This window comes from Schistocerca serialis, chromosome 11 (assembly GCF_023864345.2).
Source record: "Schistocerca serialis cubense isolate TAMUIC-IGC-003099 chromosome 11, iqSchSeri2.2, whole genome shotgun sequence".
NCBI lineage: Eukaryota > Metazoa > Arthropoda > Insecta > Orthoptera > Acrididae > Schistocerca > Schistocerca serialis.
Window position 1 is genome coordinate 73,682,721 of NC_064648.1, and position 23,602 is coordinate 73,706,322.

Sequence of the window (23,602 nt, forward strand, 5' to 3'; positions counted from 1 at the left end):
ATAATTTGTAGTCATTGATAAAAAAATAATACATATTGTACTTACCTGGTGGTACAGGATTCTTCATATTCTGTAGGAATATAATTACAAACAGAGATCTGTAGAGGCATCACTTATGCTGTACTTGAAATAAGCTCCTTGTTAGAGGTTGCTTCCTATCGGTTGCAGGCTATACTACTCTCATACTTGACGTTCTGAGCAAGAGTGGACATGTGCTCACTATAGGCTTGTTACAAGCCGCAGAGCGACGCTAGTCATGACTCGCGGGTCCAGTGTTACTATTACAGGCTGTGGTCGATAACTGCAACCCCTAACAAGTGTGGTATCAAACATTGATCCCACAGAGTCTCTCAGTGTCTTTAAATGAAAGAGACCAAAACCAAGCTTGTGAAGACAATTTCCGATAGATGACCTACCATTAAACTTCTGTGCTACTGAAACCGGTTATTCTTTGTGTTAATAATAACCATAAACATGTCAGCACATTGCATACTTGTGGAATGTGTCGATCTTGGTTACCCACTTATCAAAACTGCTTTTCTTGCCCAGAGTTTCTAGTAGAGAATAAATTGGTGTTGCTTCGTCATTTGCATCTTCCTTTTTTTCCTTCTCCTTCCCAATTCTTAGCACCATACACAGGTCAATGTAAAGTGCAGCAGTTGTTCTGTACACCTCTTTTGTAACATCTAAAACCAGATAGGCACTTTTGCACAGATGTTCATGATCTTGTCCATAGGTTGGAATTGCCTTTCTAATGCTCAATACCTTCACAGCCAATGAGCGTGTTCTTAGATAACCTCTTAAATTGTGAATTTCGTTTTCAGACATGCTGCACTGTTACATGCAACACAAAACACTTGTTCACAAAGCCTGATCACTGCAGAACACTTCAGTGCCAAAGAATAGCACTTTACCACAAAAGCTGATGAACATAAGTGCATCTAATGTGGGACAGAACATGATACTGTTTATTGAAGGTGTGGAAATCGGCACTTTGCCAACCTTACCATTGATGGTGTGGTAGGTAAAGCTGGCTTGCCACTGGTGATATCTGGGCAACTGCTTCACATCCTGCTGTGAGCCAAACATCAAAAGTCACCATTTATTTGAAATGGTATGGGCTCAACAAGTCATTGGAAGTCCCCTACAGAAATATTGAAACATGCTGTCACATAATTGCAAAAAGTTGCTGATGCAGGATGTCATGCATGAACTGACCTCTTGATTATGTCCCTAAATGTTCAATTGGATTCGTGTTGGATAATATGGGTGGCCAAATTATTTTCTCAGATTGTCCATAATGTTCTTCAAACCAGCTATGAACAATTGTGGTCTGGTGACCTGACATCATTGCTTGGGAACATGAGGTCCGTGAATAGCTAGAAATGGACTCAAAGTAGCCAGATATATCATTTCCTATCGGTGATCATTTCAGTTGGACCAGAGGACCCAGTCCATTCCATGTAAATGCTGCCCACACCATTATGAAGCCACCACCAGCTCACACAGTACCTTGTTGATAACTTGGGTCCATGGTTTTGCAGGGTCTGCACCTCACTCAAACCCTGCCATCAGTTCTTACCAACTAAAATTGGAACTCACCTGACCAGGCTATGGTTTTCTAGTCACCTAGGGTCCAACCAATTTCCTCAGGAGCCCAGGGAGCCACTGCAGGCAATGTTGTGCTTTTGGCAAAGGCACTCACATTGATCGTCTGCTGCCATAGCCCATTAATACCAAATTTTGCTGCTTTGTTGTAACAGATACGTTTGTAGTGCTCACATTGATTTCTGTGGCTATTCCACACAATGTTGCTTGTCTCCTAGCACTGACAGCACACACACACTGCTGCTCTCAGTGATTAAGTGAAGGCCATTGGCCATTGCATTGTCCGTAATGAGAGATAATGCCTGAAATTTGGTATTTTCAGCACACCTTTCACACCATATATCTTGGAATATTGAATTCCCTAATGATTTTAAAAATGGAATGTCCCACATATCTAGCTGCAACTACCAAACCACTTCCCAACCATCAGGAGAAGAATGTCTCATCTACTGTACCAAATGTAAGCAAACATGTAACTGTGGCACAGTTCATGTTTTTATTAATGTGGCTGTTTTACCAAGTGTTTGGACTGATGGACTGACTGCACTGTATGCTGAATTTCATGGGACCTTAACGGCAGCAATGGCCTGCATTGCATGGCCCTTCATGCCTTCTGGATTCTTGGTTTTCCTTGTAGGCTTCCTATTTTAATTTTCACCACAGATAAAGACCAGATGCATTAAGGTTGGCAAGACGCAGGCCATTTTATATTTCACAAATGATCACTCTAACAATCTAAAAGTATTCTGTTAAGAATATCTGTAATTACTTCTGTAGAATGGATAGTACATTCATTTTGGTGGTACTAAATGGATTGCATTGTGGCCATTTGGCTCTCTTTCCAGTAACTGCAGGGACATATCTCTTATGAACTGCAGAGACTTGCAGCTATTTAGAACACTATCGATGAAACAGGTGCACAACATACAATTCCTCAAAAGGCTGTACCACACATTGACAGATAAAGGTTGTTTATTCACTTTTGGCCAGCATAGTTTTTAGCTGACCAGTGGGGCATGATGTAAACTTTGATTTGCCTGTGGCTTATAAATAATACTTAATGAAAAAAAATCTGTGCTGCTACTTACATTCATGTTCATCTGATTACTCTACTGAAGTTGTCTTCTCCCTTGACAAATTTTAACCCTCAGCCACACACTTGCTGCATTATTTCTTATTGCCTTTTGATGAGCCTGTCAACTGATTTCTTCTTGTTGTCAGATAGTGCCAAATTTGATTCAGTAATCACTAGTAATCAAATCTACAGCCTTTTTCTGTAGTAGTATATTTTAAATGCTTCTATTCTCTGTCACTATCCACCATTATTATCATCCATTTTATTATGTATCATCCATGTTTCACATCTGTAGAAGGCTACACTCCAAACTAATGCCTTCAGAAAAGACTGCCTAACAGCTAAATGTTTATTCAGTCTTAACAAAATGTTCCTTTTTCGGAAGTGTATTTCCACGCAATTGCAAGTCTGCATTTTATAACCTTTCTATTTTGCCCATCATCAGTCAGTTTTCTATTCAAGTAGCAAAACTCGTTTTCTACAGGTAGTCTCTCTCTCTCTCTCTTTCAGCATCACATTCTTTAATTTCACGTCATTCCATCACCCTTGTTTCATTTTTCTAGATACTTATCTTACAAGCTCCTTTCAAGACCCTGTCAGTTCTGTTCGATTTTTCTTCAAGTCTTTATCTGTCTTTGATATGATTACAGTGTTATCAACAAACCTTAGTTTTTATTTCTTCTCCCCCAACGTTAATTCCATTACCAAATCTTTCCTTTGTTTCTTTTACTACTTGCTCAATGTCCAGTTCAAAAAACATGGGGATGAGCTACAACTCGACCACACTCAGTTCTCCACTACTGTCTTCCTTTCATGTCCTTTAACTTTTACAGTACCAAACTCATTTCGTAACAACTTGCAGATAAGTTTCGCTCCTCGTGTTTTAGCTGTGCTACCTTCAAACGTTCAAAGAATTTCTTCCAGTCAGCATTATCAAAAGCTCACCTTACATCTAAAAGTCCTATAAACAGAGGCAAGCCTTTCTTACCTGCTGAGATAAGTTGTTGTGTCAGTATTTCTTCATGTGTTTCTACATTTCTCCAGAAACCAAAATGAACATCCACGAAGCTGGCTTTTGTAATCCACTACATTCGTGTGTAAATCATTCATGACATTATTTTGCAATCATGACTTCTTAACTGATGGTTCAGTAATATTCACACCTGTCAGCACCTGCTTTCTTTGGAACTGGAATTATCACATTCTTATTAAATTCTGAGAAGATTTTGTTTATTTCATATATCTTACATGCTAAATAGTTTTTTCCTCGTGAATGACTGAATAAATAAAAACACTGGACTTACACTTAAAGAGAAGTGTTTGATATTGAGTCACGTTTTAATTTGGTACATGCCATTAGTGTATTCTCCTCGTCCTCTTAGAGAAAAGTACTTTATGCAATAAATCATTTGAGAGTTTCGTAATGTTGTGAATTTAATGTGTGCATTTACTGCATGTTCAATGATAGTAATGAATATCTAACATTATTTCTTTGTTACAGATATTCAGCGATCCCAAATATGATCCTCTGGGAGTAAAGACAGAGGAGGTAAGCTACTGCTATGTTTTAAGGTCTGTTAAGTCTTTCTTTTCTCTGGAACATAACTATCTCTTGTCTAGTTTCTAGCTGTGTGCACTTAGTGGAACCTAAAATTTCAGAGCAGGAGGGTGTAGTATTCATAAAGAGAAACACATTCAGCTTTATGTGCTACACTTTTTTTACAACAGGTGGATACTAGTGGAAACACAAAATTCATACTGTTAATCCATAGTAACTTTCGAGGTATTGGGATGTCTAACTGATTACAGATGAACATGTAGTTTTATTGTATATGATATCTGCAGGAGAAATAAGACACCTTGCTTTTTGGAATGATTAACCCAAGTTCTGCAGTTACATAAGCCTTCACTGTACTCGTAGCATTGTAGTTTGTATTGGAAAATGTTAAAACTTCTTTCAAAAGGAAGGAAATTCCAGCTCACTCACTTTTCAGATTATGGGATAGCACAACTGAGAAGGAAATGAGAAGGACATGTACTTTGTCATCACTCATTTCACCCATATTTATGATACGTGCAAGGCTTGGCCAGAAATAAAAGTGGGTACTCCAGATGTCCAAGCATTTAGAAAGAATAGCATTTTGGTGCAGATCGGGTAAGGCATGAGCCATTTGTATTACTGTAGTTTATAGATAGTGGTTGGCACAGTGGAAAGAATACCAAACAGTTATCTGAAGGTTATATGTAAATTGAAGGTTGAGAGGGGTGGAATGGAAAGGAAGGGGGAAGGATCACTGCTGTCAGCTGCATTGGGACATTGTGCGGAATCAGCAGTGACAAGTGAAAACACATACGTCAAAATACGTTTCGCATCACCCCAGTTCCCAGAACTTCTGAAGATAGACATTGACTGTGGGTACTGTATCACAGACAAAAAACCCTTTACCTGCCTCGAGATGATTGGGTGTTTGTGTTGTCCTCATCATTTCATCATCAACCAGGAAAGTGGCGAAATTGGACTAAGCAAAGATTGGATAATTGTACGGGCACTGATAACCACGCAGTTGAGCGCCCCACAAACCTAACATCATCATCATCATCATCATCAAAAAACCCTTTGACTGTTCAGAAATGTCACTAAACCTGCCCAAAGATGTAAACAACCAGGCATGAGCAGTACCTGTTAGGTGGAAGTGGTCCGACAGCCGATCAGTTCCAGTTATTCCACCAGGAAGGAGGTACAGGGCTCATGTTGTCTGTAGTTCAGCCATGCTTAGACAGTCAATACCACATTTTGATTGTGTCTGCATGGTTACTTTGTGCCAGGAAGGGCTCTCAACAAGGGAAGTGTCCAGGCATCTTGGAATGAACCAAAGCAATGTTGTTCGGACTTAGAGGAGATACAGAGAGATATGAACTGTCAATCACATGCTTCGCTCAGGCTGCCTAAAGACTACTAATGCAATGAAACCCTGACAACAATGCCACTCTGTTGAATAATGCCTTTCGTGCAACTACAGGATGTCTTATTATGACTCAAACTGAGCACAATAGGCTGCATGAAACACAAGTTCATTCCTGACTTCCATGGCAAGGTCCATCTTTGCAACCATGACACCATGCAGCGCAGTACAGATGGGCCCAAGAACATGCCGAATCGACTGCTCAGGATTGGCATCACGTTCTCTTCACCGGTGAGTGTAACGTATGTGTTGTGACTCGCTGATCATTCAAAGTGCCGCCGCGCAATTATGCGCGTCCTCTACATCCGGCGCTGTCTGCCAACCATGCAGCAGCCACGCCACCTAAGCGGCCAGCCATGCAGCGGCCGCTAGACTTGGACTCAGTGTTCATTCGAATGTTACCTTGTTCACATGTCTTGCTTAGTCAACTTACTTAGTGACTTATATGTGTTGTGTCGTTTTGAAATATATGTGTTCAACTTGACGTTATAACAATTGGCGACGAGGATGGGATTTTTCCTTTTCATCGTTGACCCACCGGTTTCCATGGCTACTGTCGAGCAACTATTGCAAGGTCTCATTGAACAGCAAACGCTTCTAACATCGGCGATTCGCGATTTCGTCGCTGCATCTAATGCGGGCCGTTTCTCGTCGTTGTCTATGCCTCCTTTTCCTCCTTACGACGAGACGGCGGAAGATTGGTCTGATTACCAAAAATGTCTTCGACAGCACTTCCTGGCATTTCATGTCACGCACGAACAAACATTTAAGTCTCTGTTCCTTTCGTGGATTTCACCGCAAATGTATCGGTTGTTGTCGCAATTGGCTCCTTTGAAAGATCCTGTGTCTTTGTCCTTTGCTGAAATGTGCTCACTTCTGTCTGCATATTTTCAAAAGCAAACGCATGTGGTAGCCTCTTGTGTTGCCTTTTATCGTTGTCAAAAACAACCGCATCAATCCTATCACGCGTGGGCGGCTGAACTTCACGGCCTCAGTCAAAAGTGTCAATTTGTTACTGACGTTCATAAAGGATCCTATGCCGATTCCATGGTACGCGATGCTATTAACCGGTCGGCGCCCGACAAAGAAGTTAGGCAACGTGCCCTTCAATTGGCAAATCCAACTCTAGATGAAGTCCTCTCCATCACGCAGTCTTTTGAAATTTCTCACACCGCTGGGGCGCAAATAGAGGCTTAGGGTGACGTTGCAGAAATACAACCTCCGTGTGCTGTTGACAACGCGTGCGGCATGTCCCCGCCGGCTGACGTGGCTGCAGTAGGCTCCCACGCGCAGCCTCGGCCTAACCGTAAACAACCCTCTAAGAAACTGCAGCAAAACCCCTGGCAACTTCCTTCATGTCCGCGGTGTTTTACGAAACGTTCACGGGAGGATTGTCCCCAACGTTGGGCTGTGTGTCACAATTGCAAAAAGAAGGGTCATGTGTCTTCCGTTTGCAAATCAGATTGCATCCATGATGTTCATGAACATGACTCTGATTCTGCTTCTGTGTTGTCTGTCAATTGCACTTCTACCCTTTCAGGGAAGTTATTCCTCACTGTCCAAATCCTTGGTAGGGATGTCCACATGCAGGTGGATACTGGTTCTGCTGCCACTATCATCAATTCTCAGACGTATCTTCAGTTGGGTTCTCCAGTCCTATCACCCGTCACTCGGCAATTATGGACGTACAATAAACAGAAGATTTCTCTCTTGGGACAATTTAATGCTGAGGTATCATACAAATCCGTTGTTCACACTGTTCCCATATTTGTGGTCGACCAGAGTAATGCAGAGAATCTTTTTGCTTTCGATGCCTTTCGCGTTTTTGGGTTCTCCATAGATGACTCTGTCAATATCGTCTCTGATGCTATTCCTTATGCTCAATTGGATTCGTTGTCGACGACATTTTCGTCCCTTTTTCCTCCTGGGTTAGGTGGCGCAAATGACTTTGAAGCTCATATCACGCTCAGACCCACTGCTCGGCCTAAGTTTTTTCGGGCACGGCCCATTCCTGTGGCCCTTCGCGATCGGGTAAAACGGGAGCTGGATCGTCTCACTACTTCAGGGGTCTTGCTTCCTGTCACTTCCAGTGAGTGGTCCTCTCCTGTCGCCGTTGCTAAGCCCAATGGTGATATTCGTCTCTGTGGCGATTTTAAAGCCACTGTAAATGCGCAATGCCTCATTGACACTTACCGTATGCCCCGACCTGAAGAATTGTTTACTAAACTTGCTGGAGGCCAGTATTTTTCTAAAATTGACCTTTCAGAAGCTTATCATCAACTTCCTCTCGATGCTGCTTCCCGGCAGTTTCTGGTCCTTAACACGCCTTTCAGCCTCTATCAATACCAACGTTTGCCATTCGGGGTTGCCAGCGCCCCTGCTCTCTTTCAGCGATTTTTGGAACAATTATTGCTCCCTGTCCCTGGGTGTATCAATTACATGACGACATTGTTGTCACTGGCTCCACAACTGACGAACATCTTCAGAATCTCCGCACACTTTTTCATGTCTTACAGACCGCCAGTCTTAAGTGTAATCTTCAGAAATCGCAGTTTTTTCAGGCATCTATTACGTACTTGGGGTTCCAACTCTCTTGGGATGGTATTCGTCCACTTCAGCAAACTGTCACGGCGACGCCCTTCCTCGCCCTACATCTGTTAAGGAACTGCAGGCTTTCTTGGGGAAAATAGCATACTATCACAAGTTTTTACCATCTGCTGCTTCGGTGGCTCAGCTGTTGCATCACCTGTTGCATAAAAAATGTGCCTTTTCTCTGGTCCGCGTGATGCGATGCGGCTTTCCAGAAATTGACGACTATGCTGAAACAGGCCCTGTGCCTGGCTACTTATCGACCTGGCCAACATCTTGTTCTTGCCACAGACGCCTCTCAATACGGGGTCAGTGCAGTCCTTGCGCACCATTTTTCTGACGGCTCTGAACAACCCATTGCTTATGCCTCCAAAACACTCACGGATGCCCAACAAAAGTATTCTCAAATTGAAAAAGAAGCTTTCGCCATTATTTATGCTCTTCATAAGTTTGGTGTTTTTCTCTATGGATCCAAGTTTCATCTTGTTACGGATCACAAACAACTTGTTTCCTTGTTTCATTCATCATCGTCACTTCCCAACAAGGCTGCACACCGCCTCCAGTGTTGGGCTCTTTACTTGTCTCGTTTCAATTATGAGATTCATTTCCGGCCGAAGGCTCAACATGTGAATGCTGATGCACTGTCTCGCCTTCCCATGGGTCCTTATCTGGCATTCGATAGGGACGAACTTTTGTGTTTCCACCTGGATGTTGCCGAGCAGTGGGTTGTGGACGGATTCCCCATCACCGGGGACCTGCTGGCGGCTGCTACGGGTTCTGATCCTACCCTCTCCCGGGTTTTACGCTGTATTCAGAAGGGTTGGCCAGATTGTCCATCCGCTAAGACTTCTGACCCGTTGCGGAACTACTACACTTTGTGCTACCACCTCATGACTAAGGATGGTGTTATCCTCCTTTCCACCGACAATGCTTCGCCACGTGTTGTGGTACCTGCATCTTTGCATGCTTCGGTCTTGCGCCTCCTTCACCAAGGGCACTTGGGTGTCTCTCGCACAAAATCTGTGGCGCGCCGCCATGTGTATTGGCCTGGCATCGACTCTGAAATAGCTCACATGGTCGCTGCCTGCGGCCCTTGTGCGTCACAGGCCGCATTCCCCGAAGTCATCTTTGTCACCGTCGCCTTCGCCTGAGACGCCCTGGGAGCGCATTCATGCTGACTTCGCGGGACCTTTTTTTAGGTACTTATTGGCTCCTCGTAATTGACGCCTACTCTAACTTTCCTTTCGTTGTCCGTTGCATGTCGCCTACCACCTTGGCAATCACAAGTGCTCTCGCCTGCATTTTTTCTTTGGAAGGCCTTCCCACTACCCTTGTTACTGATAATGGTCCACAATTTGCCTCTTCCAAATTTGCGGATTTTTGTGCTTGTCACGGCGTTATGCATGTCACGGCCCCTCCGTTCCATCCACAATTAAACGGTGAGGCTGAACGACTGGTCCGCACATTTAAGGCTCAGATGCGGAAACTCCTGACTTCTTCTGCTGATGATGATGTGCTTCTCCAGTTTCTGGCTTCTTACCGTTTCACCCCCATGGGCGACCACAGCCCGGTTGAGCTCTTACATGGCCGACAGCCCCGCACGCTACTTCATCTTCTGCAGCCTTCCACCTCACGGCCGCGGGTGCCTTTGCTTGGCCGGTTCACCGCCGCCGATCTAGTCTGGGTACGGCGATATGGCAGGCGACCAAAATGGAGTCCGGGTCGCATCTTACGACACGATGGCCGACGCCCATATGAAATCCATATGGGACACGGGTGTTGCAGTGCGTCATTCGGACCAGCTTCGGCCTCGTGTGCCGGCAACGCCTGTTCTGAATGCCGCTACACCACCTTCGGCTCTACCTGACGCTCAGGATCTTGGCATCTCTCATTACTCACAACACAGCCCTCTCACCATCATCTCGGTGCCAGTACAAGAACGGACGCCACCAGGAGATGTTCCCATGCAGGAACCGGATGACCATCTACTGTCGGAGCCGATCTACTCGCCTCCTTCTCCTACGGATGCCGACACATCGCCCATGTCTCCTGTTATATCAACTGGACTTGCCACAATGGGCAGATTGGTGCACGGGGCCATAGCAGATTCGACCCCTACGTCTCCCGTCATCTCGACCTGTTATCATCGGAGACACTTCTGTCTGTACGGGAAGCCTCCTCCTCGAGACTTTACGGCGAGTCAAACAATGCCTATGCACGTTAGCAATCTCCAGGCCACCTCCATCAAGACCATTGAAAAAATTTCAAAGGGGGGGAAAAGTGTTGTGACTCGCCGATCATTCAAAGTGCCGCCGCACAATTACGCGTGTCCTCTACATGCGGCGCTGTCTGCCAGCCATGCAGCAGCCGTGCAACCTAATCGGCCAGCCAGGCAGCGGCCGCTAGACTTGGACTCAGTGTTCATTCGAATGTTACCTTGTTCACATGTCTTGCTAAGTCAACTTACTCAGTGACTTATATGTGTTGTGTCGCTTTGAAATATATGTGTTCAACTTGATGTTATAACAGTATGCCTTCAACCAGACAGTCGTCTGAGATGTGTTAGGAGGCAACCCGGTCAGGCTGAACGCCGTAGACACACTGTCAATCAAGTGCAGCAAGGTGGAGGTTCCCCTCTGTTCTGGGGTGTCTTATGTGGGGCTGACATACACCGCTGGTGGTCATGGAAGCCGCCGTAATGGCTGTACGATACGTGAATGCCATCCTCCGACCGAGAGGGCAACCATATCAACAGCATATTGGAGAGGCATCTGTGCCTCATCATGCACATCTTGTGATTGACTTCCTTCAGGTAACGACATCACTTGATTAGTGTGTCCAGCATGTTCTCCAGACCTTAACCCTATCGAACATGCCTGGGATAGATTGAAAAGGGCTGTTTATGGACAATGTGACCCACCAACCACTTTGAGGGATCCACTCTGAATTGCCATAGAGGAGTGGGACAATCTGCACCAACAGTGTCTTGTTGAACTTGAGGATAGTATGTTACGACGAATACAGGCATGCGTCAATTCAAGAGGATGCTCTATAAGGAATTAGAGGTACCGGTGTGTACAGCAATCTGGACTACCACCTCTGAATGTCTTGCTGTATGGTGGTACAACATGTAATGCGTGGTTTTCGTGAGTAATAAAACGGTGGAAATGATGTTTATGTTGATCACTATTCCAATTTCTCTACAGGTTCTGGAACACTCTGAACAGAGGTGATGAAAAACATTTTTTTATGTGTGTATATACCAGACTGTGCTTTGAACTTAGGATCTCCTGTTTGCTATGTAGATGTGGTAATCACTGCGTCATCCGGGTCACAGTGTTATTGCAACTGCATGGATTATCTCGGCTTGCCTCATAGCTGATCCACACTCAAATTGGGCGCCATCTATCCACAGCCCTTGTCTATTTTCTCAATATTCACTTTTCTGAGATTTGCACAGGAGGTCAGACGTATTTGTGGATCCGCTCTGAAGGAGGTGGATTCATTGCCTAGCTAGGCCTATGAAATTATATGAATGTGTGGTGCCTGCTCTTTCGGACATGGACAGGAGCTGTGGATAGGTGGCGCTTGCTGGGAGTGTGGATCGACTTTGAGGCAAGGCAATATTGTCCATGCAGTTGCGATAATACTGTGTCCAGGATGGCGCAGTGGTTACCGCACCTACCTAGGAAGTAGGAGATTCTGAGTCTGAATCCCTGTCAGGTATACATTTTCACTTGTCACTGCCGATTGTGTGTAATGTCCAAATGAAGCTGATAGCTGTGATCTGTTTCCTTTCCTTTCCTTTCCTTTCCTTTCCTTTATACCCCTCTCCACCTTCAATTTACGTGTAATTTATAACAGCTGTGGATTCTGTATGGTGTCTGTTATTTCAGACATGTCCAAAATAGCAGACACCCCACATTTATATAATTCAAATAATGTTGGGACAAGTCGCTATGAGGATGATTCTTGTAATCATTCAACAATATTGTGAAAGTTGCTGCTCACTATATAGCAGAGATGTGGAGTCACAGTTAGGAACAAAAAAGACTGTCAAAATATAGCTTTCATCCTCTAAGGCCTTCATCGGAATTAAATGACAATCACACACATACACACTGGTGTAAATGCAACTCACACACACATGACTGCAGTGTCAGGCAACTGAGGCAACACTGCAAGCAGCAGCTACAGTGCATGATGGGAATGGCGACTGGTTGGTGGTGGTGGTGGTGGTGGTGGTGGTGGTGGTGGCAACCCCTTATCTCATGGCTCGTACCACTGTAGTAGATGCAAGATATGTCGTGTACATCCTCCCACCACCACCTACTCCAGTCCGGTCACAAACACCACTTATTCCATCAAAGGCAGGGCTACGTGTGAAACCAGTCATGCAATCAACAAGCTAAGCTGCAACCACTGTGCTGCATTCTGTGTGGGCATGACAACAAACAAGCTGTGTGTCTGCATGAATAGTCACAACTGTGGCCAAGAAACAAGTGGACCACCCTGTTGATGAGCACACTGCCACACATGACATCCATCATTTCAGTGACTGCTTCACAGCGTGTGCCATATGAATCTTTCCCACCAACACTAACTTTTCTAAATTGTGCAGTTGGGAATATCCCCTGCAATATATCCTATGTTCTCATGACCTCCAGGCCTCAGCCTTCATTAGTCATTGTTCTGTCCCATCCAGCCCATTCTCTGTTCCCATCCAGCACTACACAGACCTCATTCTTCCATCGCATCCAGATTTTTTTCTTCTCTCCTATTCTGATGTTCTCCCCCTTCCCACTTCTCCACTGCACTTCATCTAACCTCCCAACTGCACATACACTATGTGATCAAAAGTGTCCGGACTGGTGCCCTAAATCAGTAATGCTGGAATTTAATATGGTGTTGGCCCAACCTTAACCTTGATGACAGCTTCCACTCTCGCAGGCATATGTTCAATCAGGTGCTGGAAGGTTTCTTGGAGAATGGCAGCTCATTATTCATGGAGTGCTGCACTGATGAGAGCTATCGACATTGGTCGGTGAAGCCTGGCACGAAGTCGGTGTTCCAAAACATCCTAAAGGTGTTTTATAGGATGCAGGCCAGGACTCTGCAGGAATGTTATTGTTATGTAACCACTCTGCCACAGGTCGTGTATTATGCACAGGTGCTCAATCGTGTTGAAACATCAGTTGCCATCCTCAAATGGCTCTTCAACAGTTGGAAGCAAGAAGGTGTTTAAAACATCAATGTAGGTTGTGCTGTAATGGTGGCATGCAAAACAACAGGGGTGCAAGGGCCCCCCCCCCCCACCCCCCCGTGAAAAACATGACCACACCATAACACCACTGCCTCTAATTTTACTGTTGGCTATACACCCACTGGCAGATGACGTTCACCAGGTAGTCGCCATACCCACACCCTGCCATTGGATTGCCACATCGTGTACCATGATTTGCGACCCCACTCAAAATTTTTCTGCTTTTCAATCATCCAATATTTATGCTCTTTACCAAGTGAGACATCGTTTGGGATTTACTGGCATTATGTGTGGCTTATGAGCAGCCGTTCAACCATGAAATCAAAGTTTTCTCACTTCCCGCCTAACTGTCATAGTACTTGCAGTGGTTCCTGATGCAGATTAGAATTGCTGTGTGATGGTTTGGATAGATGTCTGCCTATTACACATTATGACACTCTTCAACTGTTGGCGGTCTCTGTCAGTCAACAGACGAGGTTGACCTGTCGGCATTTGTGCCATACGTGTCCCTTCATGTTTCCACTTCACTATCACATCAGAAACCGTGGACCTAGGGATGCTTAGGAGTGTGGAAATCTCTCATACAGATGTATGACACAAGTGACAACCAATCACCTGACGACATTCGAAGTCTGTGAGTTCTGTGGAGTACCCCATTCTGCTCTCTCACGATGTCAAATGACTTGTGAGGTCGCTGATATGGAGTACCTGGAGGTAGGTGGCAGCAAAATGCATCTAATATGAAAAAGTGTGTTTTTGGGGTGTTCGGATACTTTTGATCACATAGTGTAGCTGCCCTACCCTCTTTGCACCTTGTCCCTGCATGCTCCCCAACAGCACTTCACTGTCCGTCCTCGCTACCCTACTATCCCTCCCCCTCCCTGCACCCACCTCATTATTCCCATCCAGTCACCACTTCCATCTTGCACAGGTGCTGCTGCTTGCACTATGGCCTCAGTTGCCTCAGACTGCAGTCAAGTGTGTGTTAGTTGCATTTGCATGAGTGTGTATGTGTGTGTTTGACATCTAGTTTTGACAAAGGCCTTACTGACCGAAAGCCATATTTGTGAAAGTCTTTTTGTTGTTACTATGAATAAGAACAATCCACATAGAGACCTAAAATCACTTGCCTTGGGCCAAAAAGGGATCCAATATTCAGGAACACACATTTTCAACAAATTGCCAGCAACCATTAAAAACTTGCTTTCAGATAAAGCACAGTTTAAACAGAGGTTGAAAGAATTTTTGATAGGCAACTCCTTTTACTCTATCAATGAATATCTTAACAGAGACTGTTCAGCCAGCTTTAGTAAAAATGTCTGTTAGATTTCAGTTTTGACAGCACTTTGTAACCACAGTCAAGATTAGGTAAATGTATTGATACTGCATAACAGTGTTTCATTGTGACAGCATGTTAATTCTGTAAATATCAGCTGTTCCACTTTACCACATTGTACACTCCTGGAAATGGAAAAAAGAACACATTGACACCGGTGTGTCAGACCCACCATACTTGCTCCGGACACTGCGAGAGGGCTGTACAAGCAATGATCACACGCACGGCACAGCGGACACACCAGGAACCGCGGTGTTGGCCGTCGAATGGCGCTAGCTGCGCAGCATTTGTGCACCGCCGCCGTCAGTGTCAGCCAGTTTGCCGTGGCATACGGAGCTCCATCGCAGTCTTTAACACCGGTAGCATGCCGCGACAGCGTGGACGTGAACCGTATGTGCAGTTGACGGACTTTGAGCGAGGGCGTATAGTGGGCATGCAGGAGGCCGGGTCGACGTACCGCCGAATTGCTCAACACGTGGGGCGTGAGGTCTCCACAGTACATCGATGTTGTCGCCAGTGGTCGGCGGAAGGTGCACGTGCCCGTCGACCTGGGACCGGACCGCAGCGATGCACGGATGCACGCCAAGATCGTAGGATCCTACGCAGTGCCGTAGGGGACCGCACCGCCACTTCCCAGCAAATTAGGGACACTGTTGCTCCTGGGGTATCGGCGAGGACCATTCGCAACCGTCTCCATGAAGCTGGGCTACGGTCCCGCACACCGTTAGGCCGTCTTCCGCTCACGCCCCAACATCGTGCAGCCCGCCTCCAGTGGTGTCGTGACAGGCGTGAATGGAGGGACGAATGGAGACGTGTCGTCTTCAGCGATGAGAGTCGCTCCTGCCTTGGTGCCAATGATGGTCGTATGCGTGTTTGGCGCCGTGCAGGTGAGCGCCACAATCAGGACTGCATACAACCGAGGCACACAGGGCCAACACCCGGCATCATGGTGTGGGGAGTGATCTCCTACACTGGCCGTACACCACTGGTGATCGTCGAGGGGACACTGAATAGTGCACGGTACATCCAAACCGTCATCGAACCCATCGTTCTACCATTCCTAGACCGGCAAGGGAACTTGCTGTTCCAACAGGACAATGCACGTCCGCATGTATCCCGTGCCACCCAACGTGCTCTAGAAGGTGTAAGTCAACTACCCTGGCCAGCAAGATCTCCGGATCTGTCCCCCATTGAGCATGTTTGGGACTGGATGAAGCATCGTCTCACGCGGTCTGCACGTCCAGCACGAACGCTGGTCCAACTGAGGCACCAGGTGGAAATGGCATGGCAAGCCGTTCCACAGGACTACATCCAGCATCTCTACAATCGTCTCCATGGGAGAATAGCAGCCTGCATTGCTGCGAAAGGTTGATATACACTGTACTAGTGCCGACATTGTGCATGCTCTGTTGCCTGTGTCTATGTGCCTGTGGTTCTGTCAGTGTGATCATGTGATGTATCTGACCCCAGGAATGTGTCAATAAAGTTTCCCCTTCCTGGGACAATGAATTCACGGTGTTCTTATTTCAATTTCCAGGAGTGTATTTACGTATTTCAACAATCTCCTGACAAATGATCTGGGTTGTACATATTACATTCAAGTGTTTCATGTTATACTTCAACATGTTCCATGCCCGTGAGAATCATCTCATTTTTTGGGTCTGTGGAAGGAAAATTTAATCTAATCTAATCTTTGAGGGAAAACATTTTTATATCCCGCCAACCTATCTGTACAGTTTCTCTTTATGTGATGCAGTCTGATGTTCTGTTCAAATGTTACAGTCATATATATGTAACATTCCACAGTGTGGTCTTGACAAAAAATAGTGGGTAATTACCAGTATCATAAGTACATTAAATTCTTTTTATGCTGCAAATATAGCACTGACCACAAATTCTCTATAATGTACAAAAAATAGTTAGGTGTGGATTATCAAGTGGGTGATGTTACATTATTTAAATTATGTAGCTAATTTATGGGACTAACATTATTTAGTACAGAATACATTGTTAGATTATCTCAGCATGTGCTTTTGGCAGTGCAATCCAAATTTAACTTCCCCACCTACATTTAGTGGAGATCCATCTTATGCTATTGTTTATGCAACGTACTTAATTTCCAATGTATAATAATGAGAATGTTAGGCTAGTGTTTTGTTTAGAGCCACAGTATTCAATTCTGTATACTTAATTTATTCTTTTTTTTTTCAATTTTTCTATTAATGGTCTTCAAATTGTGCAGGGCTCAGCATTTGAGAATGATTGTCTTGATGAGTACGATCCATTGAGCATAACAGATGATGCGGTAAGTCATAGATCACATTTATTTACTTTAACTTAGGATATCATCATAATTTAATAATAACTTTGTGTTACCCCAGAGTTATTTACTTAGTAACATTTCATTAAAGTTTAGGGAAGTGATACACGAACTGACAATAACTGAATGTGACACCATGAAAACGTCAAGTATAATGCTGTTGTGTGCACTGATACATGTGATTTTCCTTTCTTAAAAAAAAAAAAAAAAAAAAAGGGGATGTTTTTTTAAAGGCGGTGAAATGCCCAGTTGCTAGTCACTGTGTAAGTAAATAACTAAGTTAACTTTTCCAATGAATATTTCAAAGCAATAGAAAATTTTGATAGAGAAATTGTATAGTGATGTAATACGATTCAGAACTGGATTTTTTTAAGTTTGCTAATGGGCTCCAGAATTGAAGAACAGTGTTACAAAACAACTATGAGCTGTCATGATATGTATTTATTTATTTATAATAAACCAGTTTTGGTCAAGTGACCACCATGTCAATTCCAGTGACAGTAACAGGTTGTAGATAAACTATGTCTCTTTTAGTTTAGGTTGCTGGAATATAATGGAGAGCTGCTGTCATACAGATGGTGTAATGCTGATTGCTTCATACACAGGAATAGCTACATGTTAGTTCTGTTTTCCCTAAATGTGAACTGTGTTACACTAATTTACAAAACAGTGCAATATATCCAAACACCTCTAAAGAGCTCTGTTAATATATGGCATACTTCTTAGCTGAGTTGTGCTGTGTAAAATGACTGTTGCACAGACAAATGCAATCTTGATGTTTTTTCCTTAAAAATGTCTGTTGAAATAGCTAAGTTTTATAATGTCACCTGAATGCCGACAAGTTGTTTTAGACATTAACACCCTCAGTACCAGGCCTACTTTATGTACCTATCCCTAGAAACCAGGCAATTTTTTCAATATTTAGATAATCACTGCATCAGATATTTTTTTTGGATTGTGGCAAATTTGGCACCATTTTGAAGCTGCACTTTTCATCTTTAATGCTGTGCAAAAGAAACTACTTTGGAATGCACAGCTCTAAGGTACAGTTATAGAAATCACATATGTGTTTTAAACAGTTTAGAAAAGTCATATGGATAAGAGAATGCAATTGTCATTTATTTTTAACTAATATTATGGCACTACATAACATCTTTCTGTCAGTCTACAATAATTGCATACAAATTTCACACAGAATCATATTGTTTTTTAGTGTGGAAAATTTTGAAGCAAGGTTCCAGGCAGAGTGAAACACCATACTGTTCATATTTGTACCATGTCTCTTTGTGAGAAGCTTTGCCATTCTCTTTCTTACTCCTGGCACTGCACACGTGACACACACGAGCAGCATATTTCTTTGTAGTTGGAGGTATGTGCTGCAAAAAATGTCTCTTTGTCAGTTGACCTACAGTTCCTTCATTCCTTTGTATGACTTAAAGCGTATCATCTTCAACAAGCTGAGCTGCAATCATTGTTATGAATTCTGTTATTGTTAGTTTCTTGTTGTGCACTGCATTGTATAGCCAAAAATCATTTGATACTCCCCTCAGCAGCAGATGGAAACATAATTTTCGCCACCATTTCACTGTTCTGTTCTGTTCTGGAATGGAATGGAATGGATTGTACTGCAGGCACTGGTATCCGATATCCACTCCAATTTTATTCAGATTGTAATCCAGTACCTGAAGTGGTTTCATTACCAGACCCATTTTTCTTAGTATGCATACCAAATGTGGCCTGATGCCTTGTAGACAATATATACACATCCATCTTACCCTTCCATTTCATTGCTAGTACATTATCTTTACACGGAAAAGACAGTTCGCCCTTTCTCAGCTTATTAGATACTAAATCTTTAGGTACTCCTTTCAGCTCTCTGAGATTTGTTCTGTGGGATAGTGTTTACCTGTGAAGATCTTTGCAAACCTTGGCATACTGGGTGAGGAAGTTATTGTCACTACAGATATGCTGTCCCTTGGTAGCCACACATCAAGGGATGGATTTTTTGGTGTGGAAAGTTCTGCAGTTATTGAAAAGCGGGTACTGGTTGTGGGTGGTGGGTTTAATGTGAACATATGTGTGGATGGAGTTATCAGAGAGAAGGGGGTCAGTGTCTAGGAAGGCGGCATGCTGGATACAGAGGACCAGGTGAAGTTGTTGGGAGAGTAGGTGCTGAAGTTATGAAGAAATGAGAGGAGAGGGTGTCTTGCCTCTGAGCCCAGATCATAAAGATGTTGTCAATAAACTTGAACCAGACTAGGGGTTTGGGGGATATAATAGGTTAGGAAATTTTCCTCTAGATAGTCCATAAACAGGTTGGAATAAGAGGGTGCCATGCTGGGTGCCCACAGCTTTGGTACAGATACATTTGTGTACCTTCCAAACAGAGTAGTCGTGGTTGTGTGTTAGGATAAAATTAGTAAAAATTATGAGTAATGAGGTAGTGGATGAGTTGGTGAAGGAAGTGGCTGCTGTCATTGCCACGAGAGGCTAGAATACAGGCTACAAAACCCTTTTCAGTTGGAGTGCAATAAAATGCTACAATGGAGTGTCCACGACTGTTGGCTGCTCCATAGTAGCTGGTTTTGTGTTCCCCCTGAAAGAATTTCAGCCCTAATTTCACCAACACCTCCAACCTTGTCTGAAATTTAGCCTCCCATGTAAAAGATACCACCCACTTTCCTCAGCAACTCTGAGTCATCCACGTTCTTTTGCCTCCTAGATCTGTACTCATCACTCTTGATGCCACTATTGAACACTACCTCTCCCACTGTCCTTCAGTCTTCCAACCCACCTCATTTCTCATAGACCTTATTAATTTATCCTAAAATACAACACTACTACTACTACTACTACTACTACTACTCTGAGGAGAAAGTATACCAACAAATCTGCGGCACAGCCATGAGCACCTGCATGGCACCCTCCCTGTTTATGGGCCATCAAGAGGAAACTTTCTATCCTCTGAAAACTGTAAACACTTGGTTTGGTTCAGGTTCACAGACATCGTCTTCATGATCTGGACTCAGGACCAAGACATCCTATCCTTATTCTTTAACAACCTCAACACCTTCTGTCCAATCTGCTTCACCTGGTACTCCTCGACCCAGCATGCTACCTTCCTAGATGCTGACCCCCTACTCCCTGGTGGCTCCATCCACACATCTGTCAACATTAAACCCATCAACCAGCATCAGTACCTGCATTTCAACAGCTGCCAATCCTTCCACACCAAAAAATCCCAACATTACACCATATCTGAACTGACAGCTACTCCCTTGCTAGTATACTAAGGTCGTGCAGAGACCTTCACAGACAGGCACTATCTCCCAGACTCTGTCTGCAAACAGATTTCCCATGCCATATCCCACACAAGTCAACCCTTCCACAACCCCAGTGCTCAACAAAGGTGTGCCACCTTCGTCACCCAATATCACCATGGACTTCAACAACAGAACCACATTCTTCGCCAGGGTTTGATTAACTCTCATTCCACCCTGAAATGAGGGACATTCTAACCAAGATGTTTCTCACTCCCCCTAAAGTGGTGTTCTGTCACCCTCTCAAACTCTACAGCATCTTAGTCCATGCTACTGCCAATTTCAGCCCCTTACCACAGGGATATGATCCCTGTGGAAGACCTAGGTGCAAGACCTGCCCAATCCACCCACACAGCACTTCCTATTGCCGTCCTGTCAGGCTTGTCCAATCCCATCAGAGGCTGGCTACCTGTGATAGCAGTCATGTCATTTACTGCCTCTGTTGCAGTCATTGCACAGCTTTTTATATTGATTGATATGACTACCAGCCAGCTGCCCAGCAGAATGAATGGCTACCACCAAACAGTGACCAAAGAGCAAAGTAATCACCCTGGGGCACGACATGCAATAGAACATAAAATGTCTGATTTTAGTGGTTGCTTAACAACCCAAGCAATCTGGATCCTGTTTTAACTGCGACCAGGACGGTCGCGGGGTAACAAGAATGGAAGGCGCGGTGGGACCCGTGGAGTGGTGCGAGAACAACAACACAACTGAAGAGGACGGACATGACCAACGTAGGATGGAACGAATACAAGAAGACCGAACAACAGAGTCACAAGGAAACAGGAAGTAAGCAGTCTAGTGCAAAGCGAGGTGTAAACCGACATAAGCGAGATTAGACTGACTGGCTGAGCGAGTGGCCGGCGTTTAAGCACGCTATCGGGGGCACCGCTATTGGCCACTGGGACCACGTGTTGCACTGTGGCGCTCACACACTAAAAGCGGGCCAGGAGGCGCGCGCCACCACAGCTCAAGGCGCGATGGTGCAGAGACCGCTATGGGTCTTCAACGTCCATGATGTCTGCTGCGGATTCAAATTCCATGGGGTGCGGTACCAGATCCCTCCTCTGTGAAACTTGCGCGTACGGGTGGAAACGCCCCGGACGGTGCCAAGGTGGGCGGCAGTGGGAAGAGGAACTGGGCGTATCAACCGCTAGCGGCGGGGAGGAAGGGACGTCCGAGGTATCCATAACAGCCGATCCAGGGTCCAGGAGTTACTAAGGCTGCTGCTGAGGAATCTAGGGTGGGAGGGATTGAACTGGTTTGCCTAACCTCACTCAACTGTTTAAATGTTGTATTACTATCATTTTTAAGCTGTACTATTTGATTAACTAGCTCTGAAAAGCTTCCTCAGTGGAAACCTCTTGTGGTGCTGACTCTGACTTTGTACGATTTCGTGTCATCATTTTACGAACTATTAGTTACACAATCTTACTACACTGAATGAAAAAGATGCTGAAATATTTTCAACAAACTCTTAAAATTATGAGAGAAAATACACTTCTGAATAAAGAAATATTAAGACTGCTACGCAAACCTCTATGCTTTCACACATTAAACAATATTAACTGTGGACATTTAGTGACTGTCATTCACACCTCGTATTGAGCCAAGGTTTTTTTTTTCTCTGATACCAAATGTAGTATTCTGACACTAAATGTAACTGGGTTTTTTCTTTTGATGCTAGTCAGTTGTCAGGATGAGCATTACTGCAGAGGTCCTTCGATTCTAAAGCATTATGTCAAGGCGAAAATAATAAAGAAATTAATTTTTCTCTCTTAACAACATGTGGGCAGGTTGGGTTCTTCCTTGGCTCGGGTATGAGGTAGAATGAAACAGCATTTTTACATAACTTTTAGTGAAAGTTTTATACAACTCTTTGCTTACTGGATGTTCTGGCTCGGAGAGCGGCAGCGGCGGCGTCTGATTAGGCGTGGCAGTGTGTATCTCGTGTCACCGTCCTGCCTAGTTGACTGGAGATGCGCAACGCGAGGTGGCCCGTTTGATTATTGAGAGCGAAGTCGTGCATCAGAGGGTAATACCTTGGATGTGGCGTCCCAGTGTTTTTCTCTAAGCGGCCGCGTATGTTGTGCGTCGGCCAGCGGAGCGGCGCGGCGGGGGAACGCCAGTGTCCCGGACTCGAAAAACGGACTCCCGCTTGCCAGTCTTCGGCTGTCAGATCTTCATCCCAGCTCACAGGTGCCTGCTGATGTGAGACCGTCTCCTTCGCGTCGTCACGAGTCACCTGGGTACCTAAAAATCAGACTTCAAATACCTTTTAACCCCTGTTTTCTGGCGCCGAGGCTGCTGCTTGCTATTCTATTGCAGCGGCGGACTTGGTGCGTCTGTGTACGATGTAGTCTCTTCTTGCATGACAGTCTTCAGCACCGAAACTGACTAAAAACTACTGCTACTCTTTGTCGGGTCCACTGCATCTCACGTATTAATTCACTTCACTTCACTGGAGGTGAACGACTTCACGGTCATTGCCTCTTCGGTCATGTTGAAAAGCTTCTCGAAGAATCTTCTTAACGTCGGTCATCGACTCTTGGAATATAGGCGCGGGCCTTTGCTCACATGTGACAACTGAGAAACACCTGAGCCGGTCGGGCGATGCCCTGACAGCTGAATCGACAGCGTCTGCTTATGTGGGGAGGGCGATGGCTTCTGAACTTGCTGACTTCACGGTCATTGTCTCTTCTGATCTGCCCGCTGTTTGCCAGTATGTAAATCTCTAAACTATACCAAGTTTTTCGTTTATTTTCTAATTTCTACTTCACTTTGATTTCACTTATTTATTTACTTAAGTACCACTCAACAAAATAAGTGGTGTAGGAAAATTAATTTTGTTCATTAATATTCTTTTCGTTTGGAAGTATAAATTTGCTGCTCTTCAAGCAATGAAGATATCCCCTCTTGCCAACTACGTAAAATCATGTTGTTAGGCAAGTTATTAACAGAAACCTAACTGGTTTCACCATGTGTGGTGACTCCTGAGCAAGCCGATGCCAACTCATGTCAAAAGGGATTTCCTTTTGAGTAATCCGAGGAGCAGACCCCTTGAGTTAGTTTTGAGAGGGTTACAAGCCAATCTAGCTTGAATCCTGCTAGCCAATAGATGATGC

At 44.5% G+C, this 23,602-nt stretch overlaps 1 protein-coding gene across 6 annotated transcripts in view; it reads left to right on the plus strand.

Moving 5' to 3' along the window:
- The window catches only part of LOC126427267 (zinc finger protein 492-like), a 603,844-nt gene that overhangs the window by 13,502 nt on the left and 566,740 nt on the right, over positions 1-23,602 (plus strand). For all 6 annotated transcript variants that reach the window (XM_050089523.1, XM_050089519.1, XM_050089522.1 and 3 more), the window contains 2 exons: positions 4,185-4,232; positions 17,077-17,139. In XM_050089523.1, coding sequence (XP_049945480.1) covers positions 4,185-4,232; positions 17,077-17,139 — 111 coding nt within the window. The remainder of the gene's footprint in view (positions 1-4,184; positions 4,233-17,076; positions 17,140-23,602) is intronic.